The sequence below is a fragment of the Drosophila obscura genome, unplaced genomic scaffold (genome assembly GCF_018151105.1).
Source record: "Drosophila obscura isolate BZ-5 IFL unplaced genomic scaffold, ASM1815110v1 contig_200, whole genome shotgun sequence".
NCBI classification, from domain to species: domain Eukaryota; kingdom Metazoa; phylum Arthropoda; class Insecta; order Diptera; family Drosophilidae; genus Drosophila; species Drosophila obscura.
The window spans coordinates 1,010,443-1,037,283 of NW_024542791.1; the positions used below are offsets into that span (position 1 = coordinate 1,010,443).

Genomic DNA, 26,841 nt, shown 5'->3' on the forward strand with positions numbered 1-26,841 from the left:
TTCGGTGCATTAATATAACATGCACTTGGTGCCGTATTAACCAGTGAATTACAATTCTAAATTTTAGTATTACAAATGATATTAGAAGAAAACTAATCGTCCATGTGTATGAGTCACTCACTAGACAAGCAAAAACTTTGCCAGCGAAACAAAAAAGTTAAATAAAAATATAAAATATCATTAAACGTCTGAATAAAAAAAAATAAAATAAATAAAAATAAAAATCGTAAGATTAAATATATACAGATTGAGTATCGGCTGTAAAAGTAGAGGCGCTACACTTGTCGAACAAAAGTGAGATAAGATAACCATACAGATAAAGACAATCTTTCCAGGAAAATAAGGCAGTTTAAAAAGCTTTCACAAGCCCAGCGAACTGTTGTTCGCGCCGGCAGCAGACACTGTAGCTGCATTCCGGAGAACGTTGACGTGCTAGAGAGACGTGTAAATTATCCGTACAGTTTATATATGTAAGACTGTTCCTTAAGTGCAATTATAAAGTATTCGGTGCATTAATATAACATGCACTTGGTGCCGTATTAACCAGTGAATTATAATTCTAAATTTTAATATTACAAATGATATTAGAAGAAAACTAATCGTCCATGTGTATGAGTCACTCACTAGACAAGCAAAAACTTTGCCAGCGAAACAAAAAAGTTAAATAAAAATATAAAATATCATTAAACGTCTGAATAAAAAAAAATAAAATAAATAAAAATAAAAATCGTAAGATTAAATATATACAGATTGAGTATCGGCTGTAAAAGTAGAGGCGCTACACTTGTCGAACAAAAGTGAGATAAGATAACCATACAGATAAAGACAATCTTTCCAGGAAAATAAGGCAGTTTAAAAAGCTTTCACAAGCCCAGCGAACTGTTGTTCGCGCCGGCAGCAGACACTGTAGCTGCATTCCGGAGAACGTTGACGTGCTAGAGAGACGTGTAAATTATCCGTACAGTTTATATATGTAAGACTGTTCCTTAAGTGCAATTATAAAGTATTCGGTGCATTAATATAACATGCACTTGGTACCGTATTAACCAGTGAATTACAATTCTAAATTTTAATATTACAAATGATATCAGAAGAAAACTAGTCGTCCATGTGTATGAGTCACTCACTAGACAAGCAAAAACTTTGCCAGCGAAACAAAAAAGTTAAATAAAAATATAAAATATCATTAAACGTCTGAATAAAAAAACATTTCGCAATTGTAACAAGTTAAACGCCGTGACTAACTTAAAATGAGTCAAGTGAGCATTTTGGAACTGCCATCCGATTGCTTCTTTGAAATATTTAAGTACATAAAAGAGAACTGCGAGAGAGAGAAACCAAATGCGCCCGACGAAATCAAGTATAAAGATTTCATTAACTTTGCCGCATGTTGCAAGCCGTGTGCCGCGTTGCTCTGTGACTGGAATATAACACTATATATCAGTCTTCAGAAGTATTTAACCTTCAGGATCGACAACATTCACATCGACTTTGAAGAGGTGTATACCCGGTTGAAGAATGCGTCAGCAAAGTACAAGGAAACCTATTGGAGCTCCCTCAGCCAGGCCATCAGGGACGCACCCGCAACCTACGTCACTTTGTTTTACGCTCCCGAATCATTCCACAGTGATCACATGGAAGCATTTCGCACCGTGATAGATCAACTCCAAAACAAGACAAATCTGGAAGAGTTACACATTGATGTGCGGGGTGAGAGCATTATATGTCTAGGTCTAGGGGCATACGTATTTAACATGGAACATTTGTTTATTTCAGGCTACACCCTAGAGGGTCTGGGAGCACTTAGAAGCCTCGAGGAACTCCGATTGAATGTGCGGATGGATATTGATGATTTGATTGAAATGTGCCGATTGAACAAAAACTTGCGCATTCTGGAATACATGAATAATGAAACGGGTGGAAAGAGGCTGGCCGCGATCGTCCCTCATTGCGAACATTTGAAACATCTCGCCTTCGCAATGAGACCCGACTGCGATGCAAGCGAATACAGGCCTTTGGCTAAGATTCCCAGACTGCAATACTTACAAATCAAAGGAGTGCACGAGAAGGGCACTCTTCAGCCCCTGCTGGAGGGATTCGCCTGCAAAGACCTCTACACATTGTCCATAGTCGATGCAACATTGGACCACAATGAAACGCAGGCAATGGCCCAGATAGAAACATTAACTCAAGTGGAGTGTGGATTTGACGATCCCCAGAGTATTGGGCTCTTGTCCCAACTGACCGAACTCAAACAGTTGAAGATACTGTCCAAACATGACTTTGGAGCACTATCGGAGCCAGTTTGGTGGATTTTAGTGGAGTCAAAAGGGAAAACGAGCATTGAGCTAGAAAATTGTTCATTATCATACAGTCAAAGTGGAGCACTTCATCTTTATACAACAGAGAATAATGCGAATGCCTCCGACTACAGTCCACTTTTGACTCCGGTTCTCAATGGATTCAGGAACGTACCCACATTGACGGACTTGTCGTTGGAAAATATCACGGCAGAGGAATTCGCAGCAGTATCTGAAATCGCATCCCTGAAGAGATTGGAGTGTGGATTTGCCGAAACACAAAACGCTGAGCTCCTCGCGCAGCTACCCGTGCTCGAGGAATTGACTATTAAATCTGTGCCATCATCTCCAGGATCCCTCCAGGGCCTCCTGGCTGCTCTGGCTTCGAGGGAGTCGCAGACACTACAAAAGTTGTGTTTGAAAAGAAAGATCGATGCCGTGGAGGCAAACGAACTGTCCCGCCTGACATCCTTGCGAACTTTGGCATGTCAGTTCGCTGATCCTCTGGACATTCAGCTTCTGTCTCAACTCCCCGAACTCAAAAAGCTGAACCTGAATGCCATGGACAGACTAGACCAGATATTGCCTTTGGTCCTTATAGTTATAAAGTCCTGCAAAAAGTTGGCTGACATTCACATCCAGTGTAAGCCAAACCACTCCGGTCATGTGGACATGAAATCGTCTGAAATCCTCGTCGAAATGTTGGAGGCCTTCCAAGATAAATTTAATATACGGTTCAACGACAGCTTTTTCGGCATATCCGGGAATCGTGAAAAAAATAAATTGTTCGTTAACATGCTTTTATTTAGACAAAATAAACTCGCGATAGAATCCTTAGCCCGCGTTCAATCTGTAAACCATATGGAAATACATTTCCACGTAGTTGGGGAACCGAGGGCTCTCTTTGCCGCCCTAGCGATGAGAACTAATTCCAATCTACAGAGTCTGTGCACTCCGTTCTGTCCGCTCGACTTTAGTGAGACTACGGAATTGGCCAAGATTACTTCGTTGACAAAATTTAAAGGCCCCATCTCCGATATACGAAGTCTCCAACACTTACTCCATTTAAGCAATTTCGAAGTTTGGAATGAATTAGAATTGAATGGACAGGTTCGCAGGTTTGTAAACAAATCATAGGTCGATCGCAAAAGTTTAAACTGTTTTTCTATCCATCCATCCATCCCCTAGAAACATCACGTTCGATAAGTCCACCGGGAAATTGAATATTATTAACAAAACGGCTAATGAATTACAAGACGACATTGGACTGAATCCCCTTGCTAGCCTGCAGAATTTGCGGCACGTTACTATTTCTGGAGTCTACAAAGAGGGCTTCATGTGCGATTTCTTGGGCCAGCTGGCCACCTGTCAAGGGAAGACTCTGCAGACCCTGGAGATATTTCCGAAGAAAGAACTGAACTATGCAGAGCTGAGGGAAGTGATTAAACTGAAGTCTCTCCGAAAACTGGCCTGCGGGTTATCCCATGTTAAGGACGTGGAAATAGAACAGCTGGAACAACTTCCCCATCTAGCAGTGCTCATTGTTGTTTCCCATCGAACGGGCTCTTTAGGGAGCCTACTTCGGACTCTTGCCGCCAGGAAGTGCCCCACACTAACACATCTGACTGTAGAGGGCGAAAGTCTCACCCCCCAAGAGGTGACCGACGTATCTGCTATAAGTTCCTTGGAGCGACTCAGCTGCGGGTTCTGCAGCACAGAGGGTCTCGATGTATTGTCACAGCGTTCCTGCATCGAGGAGCTGGTCATGAAAACTAGGAAAGGTGAAGCCTCTCTGGTAGATCTGCTCACTGCTGTTGCAGCTTCTGGCGAATCAAAGATTCAGAATCTAACCATCGATGGTCCGGCAGTCGGTCAGGAATTAGCTACCGTTTTAAGCCTTGTTCTTCGAATTCCGAGACTGAAGTCCTTGAAGCTCCGAATCAAAGATACCCAGGGCATTGAGCGATTGTCAGAGTTTTTGCATTTAGAAGAGTTGACCATCTCATATACCCGCAAAAAGGGTTCTTTATCAGGTCTCTTCCGGGCACTTTCACTGAATGATGCAACCAAATTAAAGACTTTGGCTATTAAGCGCAATTGTATCGACCTTGAAGGGGCTCGCCACCTCGTGCAGGTTGATTCAATCACAAGCCTAAGGTGTGCCTTCAAAGAGAAAGAAATCTTTGCCCTCTTGGCTAAAATGACCAATCTCGAGACTTTGGAAATCGCTTCGGAACAGGAATTAATATATATTTCTGGGCACCTGCTTGACATCTTCCGAGGATGTCGAAAGCTTAAGACTATTAATATGCGAAATACATTCTGGTACCTCCGCCAAGGCTTCCTGAAAAATGTACTGGACATACTGAAATCCGTGAGAGATCCCACAACTCAAGGTCCATTGGAGATACGGACTTCCCAGTCATCTGTTCAATTAAAAAAAATGGTAAGCGAAGCTTATATCCCGTAGGATATAATTTGTATAAATTTGTGCTTTCGTACTTTCAGATGACTTCCATCGATAAAACGTATTTAATTGTGAACAATCTGAGCGACGAAGAGAGCGAGGAAGATAGCGAGGAAGAGAGCGAGGAAGAGAGCGAGGAAGAAAGCGAGGAAGAGACCGAGGAAAAGAGCGAGGAATAAAGCGAGAAAGATAGCGAGGAAGAGAGCGAGAAAGATAGCGAGGAAGAGAGCGAGAAATGGATGGATATGGTGTAGCTGAATGCTTCGCTTTGGCTTTGGCGATTCGACAACCACAGAGGGAAACTTTTTGATTGTCCGACGCTAAAGTAAAAATATTATTGCACTCTCGCGGACGCCCCATCCCTTTCAACGGTCGTATAGTGGGTCAAAAACACAACCAGGTCTGCGCACATCACCCATAGTTTATGCCTCAAATCGCGAGTCTGGTTGCCGGAAAATTTGCTAAATTTCCAAAACGATTGACCAGAAGAAAGACTCAATTTTACACCTCCAAAAATAAATGGATTTGTGTGGATTTCAATGGGAACTTGCGCAGTTATACGGTGCAGGGCCTTTATTAATTTCATTGGAAATTGAAAGCTTCAATATAAAATTAACCTAAGATTGGGATCGAGATATAACGGCTGGTGTTGGTGTGAAAAGATAGATCGCGGAGAGATCCACCTCCCCGCATTAACCAAAATATGAATTCGTCACTTTTTGCGAGCAGCGATACCAAAAGACAATTACAGAAATAGATCGTATAGGTTACAACAATCTTAAGATTACATATGTGAATACTTATACATATACCAAAATGAGTAACGGGTATAAAAGTAGAGGCGCGTCCCATGTCGATCGAAAGTGAGATAAGATAACCATAAAGATAGAGACAATCTTTCCAGGAAAATAAAGGGAGTATAAAAAGCTTCCATAGGCTTAAAGGACAGCTTTTCGTGCTTGCAGCAGACACTGTAGCTGCATTCCGGAGAACGTTGACGTGCTAGAGAGACGTGTAAATTATCCGTACAGTTTATATATGTAAGACTGTTCCTTAAAGTGCAATTATAAAGTATTCGGTGCATTAATATAACATGCACTTGGTGCCGTATTAACCAGTGAATTACAATTCTAAATTTTAGTATTACAAATGATATTAGAAGAAAACTAATCGTCCATGTGTATGAGTCACTCACTAGACAAGCAAAAACTTTGCCAGCGAAACAAAAAAGTTAAATAAAAATATAAAATATCAATAACCGTCTCAATAAAAAAACATTTCGCAATTGTAACAAATCAAACGCCGTGACTAACTTAAAATGAGTCAAATGAGCATTTTTGAACTGCCACCCGATTGCTTCTTTGAAATATTTAAGTACATAAAAGAGAACTGCGAGAGAGAGAAACCAAATGCGCCCCACGAAATCAAGTATGAAGATTTCATTATCTTGGCCATTTGCTGCGACACCTTTGACGATCTGATCCAGGAATGGAAAATTGATCTATATGACAGGCTTTGGGAAAATGTGCGCTTTCCGAGGTACATAACTCACATCGACTTTGAAGATGTGAATGCCCGGTTAAAGAGAAAGTCAGCAAAAGAAAAGGAAACCTACTGGAGGGAGCTCAGCCACGCCATCAGGGACGCACATTTGACCACTGTCTCATTGCGTTGCGAATCGGAATCATTCCAGAGTGATCACTTTGAAGCATTTCACACCGTGATAGATCAACTCCAAAACAAGCCAAATCTGAAAAGGCTGCTCATTGATGTACGGGGTGAGAGCATCATACGTCTGGGTCTAGGGGCTTACATTTGTAGCACGCAACATTTATTTATTTTCAGGCTTCACCCTAAAAGGTCTGGGAGGAATTAGAAGCCTTGAGACGCTCCGGTTAGATATCCGGATGGATATTGATGATTTGATTGAAATCTGCCGCCTGAACAAAAACTTGTTCATTCTGGAATACATGAATAATGAAACGGGAGGAAAGAGGCTGGCCGCGATCGCCCCGCATTGCGAACATTTGCAACAACTCACCTTCAAAATGAGAACCGACCGCGATGCAAGCGAATACAGGCCTTTGGCTAAGATTCCCAGACTGCAATACTTACAAATCGCAGGCGTCCACGAGAAGGGCACTCTTCAGCCCCTGCTGGAGGGATTGGCCTGCAAAGACCTCTACACATTGTCCATAGTCTATGCAACATTGGACCACAATGAAACGCAGGCAATGGCCCAGATCGATACATTAATTCGAGTGGAGTGTGGATTTGACGATCCCCAGAGCATTGGGCTCTTGTCCCAACTGACCAAACTCAATTACTTGAAGATACTGTCCAAACATGACTTTGGCCCACTATCGGAACCAGTTCGGAGGATTTTAGTGGAGTCAAAAGGGAATCTGTACATTGCGCTAGTCAATTTGACAATATCATATGAACCATGTGGCTTACTTACACTTTTTATGGGAGAGGAGAATGAGAGTGCCTCCGACTACAGTCCCCTTTCGACTCTGCCTGGTCTGTCTTCGCTTAAAATTCACAGATCGCTCCAAGGTGGTTCATTTAAGCCGATTCTCAATGGATTCAGGAACGCACCCACATTGACGGACTTGTTGTTGGTATCTATCACGGCAGAGGAATTCGCAGCTGTATCTGAAATCGCATCCCTGAAGAGACTGGAGTTTGTATTTGCCGAAACACAAAACGCTGAGCTCCTCGCGCAGCTACCCGTGCTCGAGGAGTTGACTATTAAATCTGTGACATCATCTCCAGGATCCCTCCACGGCCTCCTGGCTGCTCTGGCTTCGAGGGAGTCGCAGACACTACAAAAGTTGTGTTTGAAAAGAAAGATCGATGCCGTGGAGGCAAAGGAACTGTCCCGCCTGAAATCTTTGCGAACTTTGGAATGTCAGTTCGCTGATCCTCTGGACATTAAGCTTCTGTCTCAACTAATCAAACTCGAAAAGCTCTACCTGAATGCCAATGAAATGCTAGACCAGATATCGCCTGGTGTCCTAACGGTTATAAAGTACTGCAAAAAGCTAGCTGAAATCCATATCAACTGTAATCCAAACCACTCCGGTCATGACGACATAGATTCGACTGAAATCCTCACCGAAATGTTGGATGCCTGCTACGATGAAATTGTTATACACATCAATGGCAAGAAACGGGCGGAAATAAAAATGTCCGCTGAATTGGATTTCTGGAAAGGAAATAAATTCCCGATAGCACCTTTATGCCGCCTTGAATCTGTAAACCATATGGTCGAAATCGCAAGAAACGACAGCACGTCAAAACATTTTTTTTTCAAATTTTGGTTCTTAATCATTTTTTTGGTTTTACTGCTCCCACTGTATCATAAAACACAATGACCAACACGACACCTATTGATAGTTTCGAAAATTTGCACTGAATAATAAATGAATGAATAAATGAATAAAAACATGGCACTTAACAAAAAGGTTTTGTAATATCAAAACAACATTTTAGTTTACTTGCTCATTAACATATTTGAGTAGAACTAAGTTATTAGAAGTTATTAAGTTATTAAGTTATGTTATTATCTGTAATGAAAAAGAATTCTACCGCAATTATTTGTGTAACCAAACAAAATACTTACACTTCTTTAAGCCTTTTCAGACTACTTTTGAAATAAAGCATTAAATCAGTAATATAATAATATCTGTCTATGTTCTGAAATGAATTATGTTTGTGACGTCAGTCAAATATTTTAATATTACATTGATTTTCTGAACGAAAAAATACTTCAGAATCGAAAAACACCATCGAAGAGGTTGATATATAGTCATAAATGTAATTAACTTTATTACTTCCATCCTTAAGCTACAGAAGAGCATACTTTTTCGAAGGGGTTGCGCAGCTTGAAAACCTATTTCGAAAATTGTGTAGCGTAATAGTCAATTTTGACGTTCATTACTCTGTTATTTAAGAGTACAGAAAAATCTTTGTGAACATAAAATCTCAATACAGATTTGATATTTTAAAGGCAAATACAATAAATATTAAAAATACACAGTTTCATGTGTTTTTGTGACAATTTCCGTTAAAATATGCTTGCGAATGTAACGAACAGTCTGCAGTTTTGACCATATGCAAATAGAAGAATACCATGCAGCTGGCTGATTGAAAGAACTCATTGCTGCACTAACGATGAGATCTGATCAAGATCTACTAAAGTCTGTGCATAGACAACAGCTCGCTCGACTTTAGTGAGACTACGAAATTGGCCAAGATTACTTCGAGGACTAGCTTCAAGGGCTTCCTCTACCGTCCCATGACTTCCTGAAAAACTCAATGGACATACTGAAATCCGTTAGAGATCCTTCAACTCAAGGTCGATTGGAGGTACAGATTTTTAAATTTTTTTCTGAATACGAGGTGAGCAAAACGTAAATATGTACAACTAGAACTTTTTCTTTAAAGGGACTCATTCCTCGGCAGCAACGGGTAGATTGACGCTGGGCAGCAAAGTTAGTCATGTCTGATGTCATAATACCATAAACCAAAGACAATTTGCAATAACTAAACTGAAAAAAAACATGAGATTTGCTCAATCTATCAACCCTAGCGTGAACAGGCTATTAATTTCAGCGGTATATTTCGTATAACGAAAACGAGCCAATTATGTTCAAAATTGATTGATGAGATTGGGTAAAATTATTTGTTTAGGGCTGAGAGGGCCAACTAGCTAGTAATATTAAACGGAATATCAAAATCGAGGAATATCAACGTCTTGCCGTCCCCGTCAGTATATTTACGGTATATTTTGATAATGTCATGGTATATTTAAGTATATTTCTGTGGGTCAGGCGGTATATTTTATTGATAAATGTTGTGGGTCTGTTAAACGATTGATAGTTAAGCCATCGATAGTTTTGAATGTAATTTTTGTAAAAATTAGATGCCACCTGTCGATTTGTTTACAAAATTGTCTTCGTATTTTAGAGCAGCCAATCCAAACATATCAAAAGCGCAACAACTGTAGCGCGATACTATCATGATAGTCGCAAAACCGTCGATAGTAGCGGATAGCAGCAAAACAACGATACTATCGATAGTGCCCTCGATGGTTTGACACCTCTAACGAAGCGGCATTTGTTCGAATTTAACTGTACGTGCGTCGTACGCCATGAAAAAAGCAAAAATTTCGATCTAGAATCTTGAAGTTTCATTGCCCAGTGTCTTTTTATGTAAATTGTCAATTGATTTGTGAATGTTTGAATGTGATAACACTTCAAGTTAAGCCCGAGAATGTCTGCGAAGAGTTCAATTCAGGTGTGCATTAAGGTGCGTCCCCGCGAGGCCGGCGATTCCTCTGTGTGGGAAGTGAAAGAAGGTCGGTCCATACATCTAATCGACAGCCAGGCCGATCCGTGTGTCTTCGGTGAGTGTGGAAATCATAGAGAGAACATTCAAATATCATAATGTTCCTATTTGCAGACTATGTGTTCGACCAGAATGCAAATAACCAGGAGGTGTTTGACCGCATGGCCAAGCATATCGTGCATGCCTGCATGCAGGGCTTCAATGGTACTATTTTTGCCTACGGCCAGACGTCATCAGGTATTTATACATCTCTGCACATGCACATGCACATATGTCTGACACACTGACACTCACACGCACACACATGCGAACTCCCTTCAGGCAAAACGTACACAATGATGGGCGACAACCAGAATCTAGGCGTTATGGTGCTCGCGGCCAAGGAGATCTTCAAGCAGATAGCTAACGACAACGATCGCGACTTTCTGCTGCGTGTGGGCTACATTGAGATCTACAACGAGAAGATCTATGATCTGCTGAACAAGAAGAACCAGGACCTCAAGATACACGAGGCCGGCAATGGCATTGTGAATGTGAACTGCGAGGAGTGCATCATAACCAGCGAGGCGGATCTGTTGCGATTCCTTTGCATGGGCAACAAGGAGCGCACAGTGGGCGAAACCAATATGAACGAGCGCTCCAGTCGCTCCCATGCCATCTTTCGTATCGTAAGTCTGCTTAAACTGATCTTCTGCTCCCCGGATCTCAGCTTCTGTTCTGTATTTGCAGATCATCGAGTCGCGCAAGAGCGATCGCACTGAGGACGATGCCGTCATTCAAAGTGTCTTGAACTTGGTAGACTTGGCCGGTTCCGAGCGGGCCGATCAGACGGGTGCGCGCGGGGCACGCCTCAAGGAGGGCGGCCACATCAACAAGAGTCTGCTGTTCCTCAGCAATGTGATCAAGAATCTGTCGGAAAACGTCGACAATAAGTATATAAGCTTCCGCGACTCCAAACTGACGCGAATTCTGCAGGCTTCGCTGGGCGGCAACGCCTTCACGTCCATAATATGCACCATCAAACCCTCGATAATCGAGGAGTCGCAGTCGACCATAAATTTCGCCATGCGGGCCAAAAAAATTCGCATTAAGCCCGAGGTGAACGAGATGGTCTCCGATGCCACAATGATGAAGCGGCTGGAGCGGGAGATTAAGGAGCTGAAGGATCGCCTGGCCGAGGAGCAGCGCAAGAACGAGAGTCAGCTTAAGGTGAAGCAGCTTGAGAACCGCATCCAGAACGACATGCACAAGATCATCACCAGCAACTCGCTGAACGACAAACGCCTGCAGAAGCGCCGCCGCACCTGGTGTCCAACCACCTCGATTCCAGAGGGTGGCCTGCCCACACCGCTGCCCTGCATCCCGGCCGAGCCCAGCAAGGAGCGGCCATCGAAGCTTTCGCAGCTGCCAAAGCCGGTTTTCTTTCCCAACTCTCACATCAGCCACCGTGCCGATAATGGTCCCAAGACAGTTAATATTATGAAGTCTCTGGACATTGGCACTGATGATGAGGAGTTCTCGCCAGCGGAGCTCATAGACTTTGGCTTGCGGCCATCGGATGAACTGAGGACGAAAGAGCACAGCAGGATGCTGCCAGCGCTGGCTCTCACGCCCAATATTGGGCAGTTGGGAGTGGCAAGGTAAGTAATTACAATTTTTCCCCAATGTATAACCACACCATCACCCAGCATGCACCTACTGCTCAACACACACACACACACACACACACACACATACACCTAACACTCTAATTCATTGTCTGCACATCATCGCATGGCTGATACTCTTTTGGGTAGCTTGGTGGAGAAAACGAAAACCGATCGCTTGGAGCTGCAAATGTTTACCTCGTTAGAGAAGCACTTTGATGGGGACTGGGAAAAGTCCCAGGCTCTGGCAGCGAAGTTGTCCGAGGTCACAGTCCAGCGGGATGAGCTAGAGTCAGAGAGCCAAATGAATGCACAGCGGTGAGTCCCACAAGCAATCGAAAATCAGACCGAAATTAGCATAAATTGGGAAGAGCTTGCCATACACATTTTATCACGAAAAATAGTCAAACAGTTCCTCTTGCCATCCGATCCGTTCCCTAAGAATACTCACTTCATACACCAAATACATTCAAAGGTCTAGTCTAGCAGAGCATTATAGCAACGTTTCATTGTCTTGTTTTAGATGCGATGCCCTGCAGGCCGAAGTACAGGCAGCCAATGCGAAGAACGTGGAGTACGAGGAGCAGCTAAAGACCTTGAAGGAGACCGTACAGAAGCTGGATCTGGAGAATCGTGAGGCTGTGAGCTTGGAGTTTGAGTATCAGTCGCACAAGACCAAGTCAAAGCTGCGTGAGACCGATCTGCTGTCGGCCTTGGCGGAGAAGGATTTGACCATAGAGAATCTGCAGAAAACTCTCGACGAAATGTCTCGCGATATTCTGCGCAACAGCAAAGAGGAGCAGATGCGCTCCCCCATACTGAATACATCGCTGCCCGAAACAAGCTGCAACAAGTGTCTGGAGTTGGAAGGGCTCCTAGCCGATGCCGACACCAAGCTGGCGAGCGTTCAGCTGGCCCTTAGCCAGAAGACGGCGGACTGCGAGCAACTCAACAGTCAAATATCCACAGACCATGACGACATGACTCTTCTGCTGGGAAAGTACGATGGGCTGGAGCAGAATTGTCACAGCCAGCAGCAGGCCATTCAAACCATGGAGGCAGACTACAATGTACTCCAACAGAAGTACCAAAAGCTGCAGCAGGAGTACGAGGATTTGGGACGAACCTCGAAAGCTTCCGCAGAGCAGTGCCAGCAGCTGGAGGCTGACAACACGACACTGCAGGCCGAGATAGTAATTCTCAAAGAGCGCGTGGAAGAAGCGCAGCGCTTAATCTTAGAGTCGCCTAATCCAAAGGCACTTGCGGAACAGCTCAAGGCGCAGAATGATGAGCTGAAAGCAGAGCTGTTGGAGGTGCAAACGAGCTATGCGGACATGCAGCGTGAATACGATTGCATGTCCAACCAGCTCATGGAGAGCGTACAGGAGTGTGATGTCCTTCGGGACGAGTGCAGCGCTCTGCGTGAGGAGCTCAAGCAGCGTGCTATGCCCAGCTATGACATCGAATCGATGAAGAGCTCTGGCGTCGGCACAGAGTGTAGTGAGGCCGATCTAGAGTCGGAGATAGACAGCGCATTTTTGGAGAAATTTGCCAGGCTGTCAGATTCGCTGCACGAGATCGAGCTGCAGCATCGCCCGGGCTGCAGTCGCCTCTTCAGGGCTACTAAGATTCATGAGCCCAATGTGCCCGGCCTGAAGCTCTGCCTCGAGTCTGCTACAGACATACACACCGTCTCGCACTCGCTCGATGATGATACAGTCGATGCCGTGTGCCTGAAGGGCGTGCTGCGACAGCACAGTTTCCAGATTATCAGGCTGACCCAGGAGTCTGCGCCCGTGCAAGATGAGCTGGAGCAGAGACGCCTGCTCGACCATATTGCCCAGCTGGAGAGTGAGATTGCGGAGAAGAACATGCTGATCGATGCCACAGAGGGCACCATCAACGAGATGCGCGAACAGATGACCAACCTGGAGTCGGCTCTACTGGAGAAATCGGTGATAGTCAACAAGGTTGAGTCGTATCAGCGACAGATCGAGTCCCTGGAAAAGCAGAATGCTGAGATAACCATTGTCTGTGAGGAGCTGCAGGAGAAGGTGAAGGAGAACACACTGAGCGAGAGTCTGATGCTAGCCCATGGCGACGACACCCTGCCCGGCAGCACATCCCCCTTGATGCTGCAGGACCAGGAGCCCTCTGAGATAGCTGCCCTCAAGGCATCCCTTACCGACCTAAAGGACAAAATCGCCGAGCTGCAAGACCGCGTGACCGATCAACTGTGTCAGATGCAGCAAAAAGACAACCAAATCGATCAGCTGCGTGCGGAAATTGAGGAGCTGAACGAACGCTGCATATCCATGGAGGTGAAGCAGGCTGAGCTGCAGTCCAATGCCAGCCAGCAGCAGCAGCTCCTGGAAAGACAAGCAGAGAAATTGGCAGACGATGTGCGCCGCATCGACCAGCTGCAGGAAACCAATGCAAAGCTCGTGGAGCGCAGCATCAAGGCTGAAGACTCCCTGTCGGAGATGCAGGAGCGTTTGCTGCACGACAATCGCATCGAGAGTTTGGAACAATCACTGAAGAGTGCCAGAGATCACAACGAGACTCTTGAAGAAGACCTGAAAAGTGCCAGGAATCACATCGAGACTCTTGAGGAAGACCTGAAGAGTGCCAGGAATCACATCGAGACTCTTGAGGAAGACCTAAAGAGTGCCAGGAATCACATCGAGACTCTTGAGGAAGACCTAAAGAGTGCCAGAGATCACAACGAGACTCTTGAGGAAGACCTAAAGAGTGCCAGGAATCACATCGAGACTCTTGAGGAAGACCTGAAGAGTGCCAGAGATGTGATAGACGCCAATGAGAAGCAGAAAACAGACGAACTGAATGCCCTTAAGCTCGAGTATCTTGACCAAATAGAGCGAAGCGAGACCGAATATCGCTCCAATTTCCACAAATACAACACGGAGTGGGAGGAGGGCAGGGAACGCTACGAACAGAGCGTGGCCAGGTTGATGGCAGACCAAGCTAAGGCTGCTGCTCAACACCAGGCAGAGCTGGAGGACATCAGGACAGAGCAGCACGTGGTCTTGGAACAGCTAAAGCAGGAGAAGCTCGAACTGGAGTCGCTGTACGCGAAGAGCCAGGAATTGGTGGATAAGCTACAATCGCAGCTAAGCGCCCGAGACCGCAACTCTACCGAACAGCTCGATGAGCTGGTAACATCCTCACAGCAGAGGATTCAGGAGCTTGAAGAGCGATGTGAAAGGTATACTTTGGACTTTGATCAGCTGAGTTCTAAGTGCCGCACTGACCTGGATAAGATGAACGAGGAGAAGATGGCCCTGCATTCCGAAATCAAAGAGGCGGATGCGCAGCATTCGAGCACTTTGGAGAAGCTTTATCTGCTGGAGCAGGAACTGGAATCCTTAAGCAAGCAGACATCCGCCGAGAAGGCTGAACTACTCGACAAAATCGAGACTTTCACCTCGAAGAACAGTGACCTCAATGAAGAACTGCAGCGGGTTCAAAAGAAGGCTCTGGCCTTTGACGACTTATTCTGCCAGCATCAGAGGTTGCAGGCGTGCTTGAGCGAGGCCACCGGGGTCAACATTACGCTAAGAGAACAAGTAGAGAGCCTTCAGGGCGAGCTAAACAGCTCCCAGAAAGAACAAAGCAAACGAACCGATGAAATCGAAGAACTTCGATCGAAGCTGAAGGGGGCTTTGGAAGCAAAGACCTCTGCGAGCACACAGGAGACTGTTCTGACCAATCAGCTACAGGAAATGGAGGCAAAGATGTGCAGTGAGGCAGCACAGCTCCAACGGGAGGTGGCAGAGCTGAAGAACTCAAGGCACGAGCTGCAGCTGAAGCTGGAATCGCTGCAAGAGAGCAACGAGAAGCTGGAGTCGAGCAATCAAGACCTAGAAGTGACAATGAAGAATGCCAGAAACCTACAAAGTTTGCTTGAAGAGGAACAACAACTGTGTTGCACTTTGCGCGACGCCTCCGCCAAACTGGAGCAATCCAATACGCAGCTTGTGGCTCAACTTAAGGAAAAGGATGCAGCTTGTGTATCCCTCCAGGATTCATTGTCTCAGCAGAAATTGGCAATCGAAGAAGCCAATAGGAAATGCTTGAAAATGCATCAGGAACGTGAGCAGGCTCAGCAGTCAGTGGAAGAACTCAAAAACGAATGTGAAACCCTGCAAACAACTCTGGTAAGTGATACATGCAGCATCTCCATTATCTTTATCCTTTCTGATTGATGGTTTTTGTTTTTTTGTTTTTGTTTCAGAAAACCAAAGAACAGCAGCTGTGCATGTTGACCACACAGTCAGAACACAATTTGAAGCTAGGGGATCAACTTAAATTGAGGGAAACAGAACGTGACGCTCTCCGCAACGCTTTAAGCGAGAAGGAGAAACTCCTTGAAGAAACGAATAAGAAATGCCTAGAAATGCGCCAGGAAATGAATGAGGCTAGGCAGTCAGTAGCTCAACTCAAGGCAAAGGATGCAGCCTGTGAGGTCTTCCAAAATTCCTTGTCTCAGCAAAAATTGGTGCTCGAAGAAGCCAATAAAAAATGCCTGAAAGCGCGGCAGGAAGCTGAGGAGGCTCGCCAGTCAGTAGCTGACCTGACCAAGGAATGTGAAAGGCTGCAAACGGCACTGGTAATACATGAAACTTCAATCTTCTTTCCTTTGTTTGATCGATTGGTATTTTTCCAGCAAACCATTGAGGCAGAACGCGATTCTTTGCGTAGTACTGTAGCCCAGCAAGAGCAAAGCCACGCTGAAACCAATAAGAAATTAAAGGAAATGCAACAGAAAGATGGAGACAGTCGCAAGTCAGTGGCGGAACTGACCAACGAATGTAAAAGGCTGCAAACGGCACTGGTAATACATGAAACTTCAATCTTCTTTCCTTTGTTTGATCGATTGGTATTTTTCCAGCAAACCATTGAGGCAGAACGCGATTCTTTGCGTAGTACTGTAGCCCAGCAAGAGCAAAGCCACGCTGAAAACAATAAGAAATTAATGGAAATGCAACAGAAAGATGGAGACAGTCGCAAGTCAGTGGCGGAACTGACCAAAGAATGCGACAGGCTTCGCACAACAATGGTAAGCGATTAAAGCACTTTCATTTTCCTGAACTTAATTAATGAATGCGATTTTCAGAAAACCAATGAGACTAGTTATCGCAGTGAAAGGGAACGCATAAACGCCACTGTGTCCAGTCTTTTGGAGGACAAACGAAACCTAGAAGAAAAGCTGTGCACTCTCAACGAAATCGTGGAGAAGCTGCAGGCTGACTTGACTGCTCTGCAGGGACTCAAAGCGAACGCCAGCAATGTCTCCTTTGAGTCCAATGCATCCAGCACGTCGCCTGCTTCCACAGATCGCCTTGCTGTGCCAAGGGTAAGTATTGAATAAGTCCATTTAAATGTTGAATCTAATGCCAGACCTTCTTTCCTGTGCAGAAATCAATTAGCTTTGAGTCTGACATGCGCAAGAGCCGACGCTTAAGCGTTCACGATGAGCGTCGCAGGCAGTCCTACTGGAACAATGTGCGTGACTGGGGGACCATGACGGATCCTGCGGGTGAGTTAGAGATGCCTGAGCACAGATTTGAACATCAGTAATCAATATTCTTGACAATTGCAGACAGTAATTGCAACTGTGTGGATCTCAACCGCAAGCTGCAGGACTACACGCGTGATCTCTTTATACGCGAGAGCCAGGTGACTGCGCTAAACATTGAGCTCAAAAACCATCCACTGAAGGAGGAGAATGCACAGCTACGCAAACGATTTTTGGAGGACCAGGAAAAAGCGCGTGCCGAAGTGAAACGTCTTAAGCTGAAGAATCAAGATCTCACTAGCGTGATCAATGACTTGACTGCAGCAGCAGCTGCATCAAATGCAACTGCGGCCAAAGGCCAAGCATGCAGAATAATCCCTGCGACGATCTCGGTGGATACACAGACGGAGTCTGCCTTGGAGAAGGTCCTGGAGAAGACAAACCAAAAGTATCAAGACGCGCTTCAACTGTGCCGATCCCGCTACTCTACGATCCAAGATTTGGAGCAGAGACTGAAGCAAAACGAAAATTGCGACACCTCCAACATGACCTCGCTCACAGCAGGTCAAATCAATGCACTCAAGGTACGTATAACGATGGTTTTTGGCATATCATTGAACATTGAATTATCCATATATTATTCATTCACAGACCCAATGTGAGTCGCAGAAGAAGGAACTGTCTGCCATGAACGAGAAGTACGAGTACGCGAAACGTGTGCTCAAGATGCGCAAGGATGAGGTGATCGATCTGCGTGAAAAAATCGCTGGCCTCGAGGCAGCCTTTTCAGCCAAATAAGTCATTAGATTATCGTAGTTTAATTTGTATATTTCTTTATGCCCGTATCAAGATCAAATCGTAATTCCATTTATTTATTCTGTGTGAAATCAAAACTTTCAATATTTTTGTGAGTATTTTTAAATGTATTTATGTATTATGTCATTAACTTTAGTATTGCAAGGTGGACATGTATCGAATACACAGCTACGCTGCCTACTGCATATTTCTGTACTAATCAAAAATTATACGGTCCCACATAAGAATTATATTTCCTGTTTATTTCTGTACGCCTAAGCTGATGAAGGAACAGAACGAAGAGTGGTGGACTGGTGGACTTGGGGCAATACCTACCTTTAAATTGATGCCCCCAACAATCTGTTGAGCAAATGATCATTGGATCAAATGTACCTGAAATTGAAGAAACGAAACCACCCAGCAAATATCAGATAACAGATAGAAACTCTATCTTCGTTCTTCATAACGCGGCTTTATTGTAATTTCAATAAATATTTATAACTTTCTAAGCACATGGATGTCTACTTATATTGCTTATGGTAACGACTTTTAACTAATTGCTTTTAAACTAAACATCTTAGCCGAATTGCATTAGCCTTAAATGCACTTCAAGCATAGGGAAATGCAATCTATTGCGATCTCTCGATCTCTCCATTGAGAGAGACAAGAAAGGAGACGTACATATCTAATAAAAACCGAAGGTATAAAACGAGGAGGGGAATAAATCAAAGAAAAGGATTAAACATATTCGCATGTACTTAGGGTTCTTCTTTATTCATTAGATTTTGTATTGTAGGCATAGCTAATTCTTTTAGGTATTCTCCAATCTAGTTTATTGTTACGTTTTGGACCTGGGTCCATTGAATACGCGAAACAAATGAAATGCATATTCGAGACGACTGCTGATTGCGATTGCAAACTTAAAAATAAATTATCCAAGTAAATTACATTTAAATTAATTGAGGTAGAAAATTACTAAAGTAACACATATGTTGGTCAATAAGGCAAGTTGGTTTGCGACTCTTGTAGAGTCTGTCTGTGCTCATCTTCGATTGAAACTAACCATAAACCTAGGACATAACTGAGGCATATTCGAACTAAAATACATACAGGAAACGCTGGGCCACGGCACTACTTACGACGAGTAGTGACATCTATCTACGGGGTGTGGGTGTGGGTGTGTCTCTTGCTTGCAGTGCTTCCACATATAAACTAATTAAATCTAATATTCCTTAAGTATCCTATGACTCTCTTCAAACGGAGCAGATGCTTGTTCACCTCTTCACCAGAGTCCCTCTCTCTCTCTCTCTCTCTATCTCTCTGTGTGTGTGGTGGTCTGATCTGAATGCTGAGTATGCTGAGGTATTCAATTCTCTGACAAATCCTAGCCATTGTCTGGGGGTTAAGTACAGTAGGTACTGGACAGGCAATCCGTTATATATCTGCATCTGTATCTTTAAGTGTGTTGTTCTGTTTGTGTGTGTGTGTGTGTGTGTGTGTCTCTATGCTAAATGTGCACTGTTTACCGTATAAGTAGTTGTATATATAAATTAACATTCACTTTTTCACGTATTGTGTGTATATATTGTGATCCATTGCAGATCCTTAATCTATTCTGTTTAATATTGGCAAGTTTCCTGTCCAACGGAACGCAGTTTTCTATATATAGTATGGATATAGACAGGACGAGGACGAGGACAGGGGGACAGGACAGGACCAGTCACAACTCATGGAAGTCTAAGGTATTTCGAGGATTAAACGCACACACAAAACTCATTCATCTGCGGCTGATGCTGCTGCTGATTCTGCTGAGGTAGTTCGGTTGAGTTGGTTTCGGTTTTGCTGAGTGTGTTCCTGAGTGAGATATGGTGAGCACTGTGAATCAATGGAGTGGCTAGACTTGGAACATGGAAGGCTGTTACTTGTATGCTTATATCATAGGTAGAGGGCATACTCGCTCGGACTCTAGCTGTGGCATGCATGGCACATCTGAATTATCCGCTGTCGTCTGCTTACAATAAAACATTTCAATTTCCCTAACATACTTTAAATGCGACGGATCGGTTCTGGGAGGGGGCGGGGGCGGGTGCCCAACTACAGGTATTTCTTAAATGTATTTACAGGCTGCTTTCTTCTTCGCTTTCAATGTGAAATCTATCTTACAACTAAATGGGTTGGGGCGGGGTGTTTGCTTTCTCCTGTCGGAACATCTCAATTGTATACACAACACAGGTACATTTGTACATATATACATATGTATGTATGTTTGTATGTATATATATAAATATCTGTATAGGTAGTTTAAAAAGCACAACATCGAATTTCTACTATAGGCGGCCAGCTCTGGCAGCGGCACAAATATGATTTTTGTTTTGTTTTTTTTTTCTAGTCCTATTTTGCGTATCTCTATCGTATTGTATATCGTATTGTACACATAAACTGGTATACATGGGGGGATAAGGCTACTCGTTACATATGTTCCATGGGTATTCGGTATACAACTGTTCGACACTCTCCATCCATTCTGGCGCTGCTGCTCTGGGCTGGCCTTATGTATTGTGCACGCCCTCATCCTCGGAATAGTTCTCTTCGACATCCGAATTGGCCACCTCATTGTTGCTGCCCGACTGATTGTTGTCCAGGCCCAGATCCATGGGCTCTGAACCCTCTCTCCGCAGCTCCCCGTCATTGTCCGCCTCGTCCATGTCATGGCCGTGCATTCGGCCGCCGGAGTTCAGCGCCAGCGGTCCTTGCGCTGCATCCGGATCGTGTCGCAGAATTGGCTCTATCGACAGGCCCGGCCCGGTCTGGCCAAAGGCGGGATTACCGGCGGCCAGCTTGCTCAGATCGAACTGTCCGGGCAGCAGGCCCGGCGGCAGGCTGTCCAGACTGTGTCCCATCGCATTCAGCTGCGCCATCTTGGCCCGCAGCGCCGCTGCTGCAGCCTGTTCCTGGGACATGCCCATGCCTGGAGGCGAACAAGAGAATATTGTTATTGAAAGAGTCCCACCATAATGGGGAAGAGCGACTCCAGCACTCACCGAAAGTGTTCTCTGTGATGAACTGCAGGTAGGTGTCCAGCAGGGACTGTCCTGCAGCATTGCTGGTGGGTATCTGCACGCCCAGATCCTTGGGCTGGCCCAAGGCCACCGCGGCCGCCGCTGCCTCGTTGCGCATTCGGGAAATGGTGGTGTTGGCGTGCCCGAAGTTGCTCAGGAGACTCTCGTGGTAGCGACTGAGGTCGCTGTTGCTGCCACCCATGCCGTAGAGGCCATTGCCCACGGTCAGGTCCTCGGGATCCTCGTCGGAGTCCTCGCCATCGTCCAATGGTCCACCGCTGGCGTTGCTCAGATCCAGCTTGCCCGCACCACTGCCACCGCCGCCTCCTCCCGCCGCCGCCGCCGCCGCCACCGCCGCTGCTGCCACTGCCGCCGGTGGGCGAGGCACGGGCACGCAGCTCCGCGGGCGATATCTTGACACCGGCCTTGGCCAGCAGCCGCGAGGCCAGGTCCGGATCAAAGGGGCTGGGCATGGGCAGCACGGGCAGGTCCTTGGTGGAGATGCCGCGATGCTGGCGCGACATGTGCGAGTGCAGCGAGTTGCGCGACTTGGCCACAGTGCCGCAGAGCACGCACCGGTAGCCGGGACAGACGGTATGCTTGTCCTCCAGATGGGTGCGCAGGGTGTGGGCCGAGCGGTAGATCTTGCCGCATTTCGGGCAGGGCCTCGGATCGGTGGCACGCACGCGCATCTCCAGGGATCTTCGGGACACTAAACAGAAGCAGAACAATAATATTCAGCATTAGATTTATGATTTATGATTTACGATTTACGGGTCTCGTTTAGAGTTCAATGAAAAGGCAGCTCGTCTTCGTTTGCTCTTTATTGTTCACCAAAATATATTTGCCATCTCCAAACACATATCCTCCTCCTCCCATAGTCGGCCGCTCTGCACACCACACGTTGCAGATACACGGTACACACACTTGCAGTACAAGATACATTTTGCATGTGCCCCATCAAACAATTTGCAAACTAAAATGGCATACGAATCGAACCGATGGACGTACTCATCCCATGCACAGATTTCCGCGCACGGATGTTCCATCAGTTGTGTGTGTTGTTGTTGTTTTTTTTCTCTCATTTTTCTCATTTTTCTATATGCTTTATAAACTACAATTGTAAAATTGTCCGCTTCGAAATGGAATTTATATATATTTAATCGAGCCTCAAAGTTGTTCGATTTCTTGCGCTAGTTTTTGCTCAAGTTTTCGGGGTTTTTAGTTTTTGGTTTTTTCTTTCTTTTGATTAACATTATAGGAACCTTTTTACGTATGTTTTTCGTCTGCTCTTTTGTAGTACTTAAAGCCAGCGGCCGCCAATCGAATGGAATCGAAATCGAAATCGAAAACACACAAAACAAAAAATCATCCATCAATTTTGAACTTTTCTCTAATACAAATCGGATTTTCTTTTGCTTCTTTTTTGGTTTTTATATTCAACTTTAGTTTAGTTTACTTTTCGTATTTTCTGTTTTCTTATTTACTTGTTTTTCTTTTTGTTTTTGTTTGGCTAAAAATATATTATGCAGGCACATTCTATTTTGTTTCAGTATCAATATTCATAATATAACTACATCATCGCTTGTTTTTTTGTTTATATATATATATATTTATCATATATATATTTTGTGATTTGCTTGGTTTTAGCTCATTATCTACATAGTTTCTGCAACCTCTCTATGGCTTACATCATACATACTCGTACATACGTCTGCTTATGTAATTCTATCAATTAATATTATTATTCTGGTTGTGTTCTTGTTTTTTTGTTCTTTTTTTGGTATTGGTTTTAATCATAATACTGCACATATTTTTACTGGAGTTTACTTGGAGTTTTATTCTACAGATTCTTTGCCCTGTCCAGCAATTCAAAGTTGTTGGAATTTCATTATTAATTGCCTTCATATTTTTCTTCATTGGGTAAACATAGCCAGAGCCTTTAGTTGTCTGCATTTTAATATACTATATGGAATATAGGAACGTAATAATTGTTTTGTAAGTATCCTAACCCAAAAGCGATCGTCCACCTGTCTGTCCGCTAAGAAGCTTCTCTGGACTCTAGACTCCATCTAAAGCTCATCATTCTGCTGCTGCGCTTCCTTCTTCCTGTGAGTGATCTATACCGAATTAGATTTGCATAGTTTCGATCATGGAAGCGTATGAAACTGCTTGAAACCATTCCATTATCATCTTCTGTTTATTCTTGCTGCAGCTATGGCGAAGTTTGTTGAATTATTTACGAATAAATGGATTTCAAATGTGGATTAAGTTCCTTTAATAAGGAGAGCTCAAACGCGGGCTGAGTCTCCAAAGAATCTTTATTCCTCAGCCACAGGGAGAACTTCTAATTATCCTCCATTTTCCAGCTATGATTTAATTTTTGAGTAGATTTTAAATGAATATTTTTAGGAATTCCTGAAACTGACTGAAACCTTTTTGTGTGCTAGAGCCAAAAGAAGGAAGTGAGCAACAAAGGATGGCATGGCTGACTGTTGGGAGGCGTCCACTGGACCCTGGGCCAGTAGTTGGCCTATAGGAAAGGATCCAGGGAGCGCTAACACATACTAGTGGATTTCGCCTTTGACTGGGACCTGGACTACTTTTGGCTATCTACCATAGATTTGCGAGTGTGTCTCGAGATTGGGTGTTAGAGTTAGATTCGATTTATTGTCGCCATTGTGTGACTGAAAGCAGCAACCTAGAAAGCTTTACGGGGTGTTGTGAGTACGGGGTATTAACGAGTATTACAGGGCTAGCCCGCGACACTAGTGGGCCGGCTCGCAGTTTCATTTGAAGTCGGGCCCGCCGGCAAAGGGGCCGCCCGACGAGCGCATGGCCTTCATCTTGGCCCACTGGAGGGTGTGCTTGATGCGCATGTGATTCCGCACGGAGTTGGGATGGGCAAAGCGCCGTCCGCACTCGATCACCGGACACACGGGACTGTCGCGCGGGTAGTGCCGGTCCAGATGCTGCCGGAAGACGCGCTGCTCCAGCGGCGTCTCGCACAGCGGACAGGGCAGCATATAGTTGCTGCTGCTGCCGCTGCTGCTTGGCCCCCCGCTGCCTGCTGTGCTGCTGCTGCCCGGCACAGGTCCCGGTCCTGGACCAGGCACAGGACCTGCACCCGGTCCGGGTCCACTGCCGTTCCCCGGACTCACTGTGGCCGCCGAGGCGACTGTGGCACTGGCGGCTGCTGCAGCCGCAGCTGCCACGGCCGCCGCCGACGTGTTCTGGAAGAGTTCGGGAAAGTCCCGGGACCGGCTGAGCGCAATGGTGCGGGCCATGAACAGATTGGCGGTCAGCTGCTGCTGGTGCGACACGGACACGGACTGTTGCAGCTCGTCCAGATATTGCTGCTGCTGCTGCTGTTGCTGCTGCTGTTGGGCTGCCTCGTGCCGGGAGTGCTGCAGCTGCTGCTGCTGCTGCTGTTGCTGTTGCTGCTCCTGCTTCAGCAGCAGCGTCTGATAGAGGGTGGACTCACTGGACTGCCGTGTCCGTTTCATGGTCAGCGATATGGCCGAGGAGGCCGACGACGAGCGATCATCCTCGTCGTCGTTGTTGGTGTGGCTGTTCTGGTTCTGGTTCTGGCTCTGCAGGGGATGCTCCTCCGGCTCGTGCTCCTCCTCGCTGTCGTTCCAGGATCGCGCCGAGGGCGTCGGCGAGGAGTTGGCCGAACGGTTCCGCTTCCTCTTGTTGTGGTTGGTATTGGAATTATTGTTGTTGTTATTGTTGTTGTTGTTGTTGTGGTTGTGGTGCTGGTGAGGATTGTGATGGTGGTGCTGGTGGTGCTGGTGGTGGTGGTGCGCAGGATGATGATGATGATGCGGCTGATGGCTGCGCCGCTGCTCGAACAGCTGCGACAGCTGCGGCCTCTGCATGATCTTCGCCAGCTTACTGGCCCCCGGCCGTCGATCCGCGGCATGTGCCTCATGCGGCTGTGGCTGTGGCTCCTCCTCCGCCTCCGCCTCCGGCTCGATGGCCTCCTGCTTGATGCTGTTCTTGGCACTCAGGAATGTTCCTGCGTTGATCGGCAAGTCCAGCACGCGGTTGGGAGAAAGTCGGGAGGAAGTCAATGTGAAATCAAAAATCAGAAGCAAGCTAAAGTATATTCTCTGCACTCAGTTCGATTGCTGCATCCTTCAAATTTTGATGTACAGTGTGAATTTTGAAGGGGGAGGATTGAGGATTCGTCTGTGTGTGTGTGTGTGTGTGTGTGTGTGTCTGGGTTATAGAGATCTTCGGCTGCAGCTTCCAGGGATAGCAGCAGCAGCAACAACAACAACAGAACAGCAGAACTGAATCAAAACCTTCTTTACAGTTTCCCAATTTATGTTTTTTTTTTTGTTTGTTGAGTTTTTCTATTTATTCTCAGAGTGCCAATTTGTTGGGGAATTTTTCATATTTCATATGTTTTTTTCAACATTTTCATAGAGTGCCAATTTCGGTGTCTTCTCTTCAGTTCTTACAGTTAGGATTGCTTCATTTATGCGCTGACACACACACGGATCAAAGTCAAAGTTTAAGCCAATTTTTGTTGCCTTTTTCTTTTGTTGTTTGATTGTTGGAGCCAATTACAGCATATTTATAGGCATAGGATATATCTTATTGCATATAAAAGTTTAAGTAGGATATCACAGATATAGTACGTTGCAGGCAGGCAGGCAAATACATATTCAAATTATACATACAAGAATATAGAGTACAAAAAGTGCAACAAATAAAAATCATATATTTTATTTACATAAATTATTACGCGCTTTGGCAGTGAAACGCACAAATGGGTTGGGGGATTATTTCGATGGAAATTCGAGGGTTTTATCTAGCAGAATTTTGGATGGGGTATTTTCTAGTATTTATAGTTCGTGTTGCTTTGAAGTAAAGGAAATACGGTGCGTGGAAAAAACTATAAACATGCATGTGAAATGGGAGTAGAAATTACAGTCAGGCTCTATTTATCGTTTATTGAATGCATACATATATCCCACAGATAATTTATGTTAAAGGAATATATGTATATCCCATAATATTTTATTCCAATATAATCCTTAGCAAGTGCCAAAATTCAAACAAGTTTAAGTGAATTTATTTGATAACAACGATCGCTAAAACTTCAGTTCTCCGGCTATCATATGACACCGAAATGCGCCGTATTACTCCGCCGTAAAGGTATAATCCATGCATAAAGGGTGGAATAAGGAAAGTGGTGGATTGTTGGACTGCTAGCTGCATGATGGGCAATGGGGGAATGAGACTCGGGGCTTGGGACATGGCGCATCGCGTGCCACAGAACCATTGCCGATTGGACGTTTGGACGGGACGGCCGTACAACTTTATATGCTATATTCCATATTCTATATGCGGTGTCTGTATATCCGTGTGGCGTGCAGAAACACACCTGGCCTCAAAGGCAGATCCATCTTCTGCACTCCTGGCACTCGCACTCCACGCTCCCATTTACCATTCTGATGCCGTTTCCATATTCGATAATAATAAATATTGAAAAATAAAACGCAATTTAATGTAGAGAAAATTGCCAAGGCTCAGGCACACAGCACACAGCCCCCAAAAATATTGAGTCATTTTTTGGATGGCCAGAGATTTGCATAGGTGGTTTGGGGTTGGGTGGGTGTTTATGGGTGCGGGCCATGCATGACGCAAGGCGAGACCCCAAAAACTG

At 45.1% G+C, this 26,841-nt stretch overlaps 4 protein-coding genes across 7 annotated transcripts in view; 3 read left to right on the top strand and 1 right to left on the bottom strand.

Moving 5' to 3' along the window:
• The first annotated feature begins 59 nt into the window (after positions 1-59).
• LOC111082218 lies at positions 60-4,391 on the top strand. The gene is made up of 4 exons (XM_041593826.1): positions 60-1,710; positions 1,777-3,418; positions 3,489-4,321; positions 4,378-4,391. The coding sequence occupies exons 1-4, from the start codon at positions 1,251-1,253 to the stop codon at positions 4,389-4,391; spliced, it is 2,949 nt and encodes a 982-aa protein (XP_041449760.1). The 5' UTR covers positions 60-1,250.
• Positions 4,079-8,738, top strand: LOC111082229 (histone H3.v1-like). 2 transcript variants are annotated; one of them, XM_041593765.1, is made up of 3 exons: positions 4,079-4,746; positions 4,809-6,545; positions 6,613-8,738. In XM_041593765.1, exons 2-3 carry the CDS (start codon positions 6,086-6,088, stop codon positions 8,145-8,147), a joined length of 1,995 nt encoding a protein of 664 aa, XP_041449699.1. In that variant the 5' UTR covers positions 4,079-4,746; positions 4,809-6,085; the 3' UTR covers positions 8,148-8,738. The 2 variants fall into 2 exon arrangements, with proteins under 2 accessions (XP_041449699.1, XP_022234095.2); XM_022378403.2 differs by lacking the exon at positions 6,613-8,738 and having other exon boundaries at positions 4,809-5,808.
• Positions 8,739-9,886: 1,148 nt separating this feature from the next.
• LOC111076096 (kinesin-like protein KIN-7O) lies at positions 9,887-18,615 on the top strand. 3 transcript variants are annotated; one of them, XR_005968006.1, is made up of 15 exons: positions 9,887-10,180; positions 10,237-10,359; positions 10,444-10,790; positions 10,852-11,762; positions 11,919-12,086; positions 12,292-14,486; positions 14,571-15,946; positions 16,024-16,398; positions 16,456-16,623; positions 16,681-16,848; positions 16,906-17,145; positions 17,208-17,328; positions 17,392-17,891; positions 17,959-18,214; positions 18,269-18,615. XR_005968006.1 is itself a non-coding variant. In XM_041593947.1 (14 exons), the coding sequence occupies exons 1-14, from the start codon at positions 10,048-10,050 to the stop codon at positions 18,103-18,105; spliced, it is 6,972 nt and encodes a 2,323-aa protein (XP_041449881.1). In that variant the 5' UTR covers positions 9,887-10,047; the 3' UTR covers positions 18,106-18,615. The 3 variants fall into 3 exon arrangements, 2 of the variants coding, with proteins under 2 accessions (XP_041449881.1, XP_041449882.1); XM_041593947.1 differs by having other exon boundaries at positions 17,959-18,615; XM_041593948.1 differs by lacking the exon at positions 11,919-12,086 and having other exon boundaries at positions 17,959-18,615.
• Positions 18,546-26,841, bottom strand: part of LOC111076097 (protein abrupt) — a 43,256-nt gene continuing 34,960 nt past the window's right edge. Inside the window, 3 exon segments of the mRNA XM_022369724.2 lie at positions 18,546-21,070; positions 21,144-21,492; positions 21,494-21,873. Coding sequence (XP_022225416.2) covers positions 20,652-21,070; positions 21,144-21,492; positions 21,494-21,873 — 1,148 coding nt within the window. The 3' untranslated portion in view covers positions 18,546-20,651.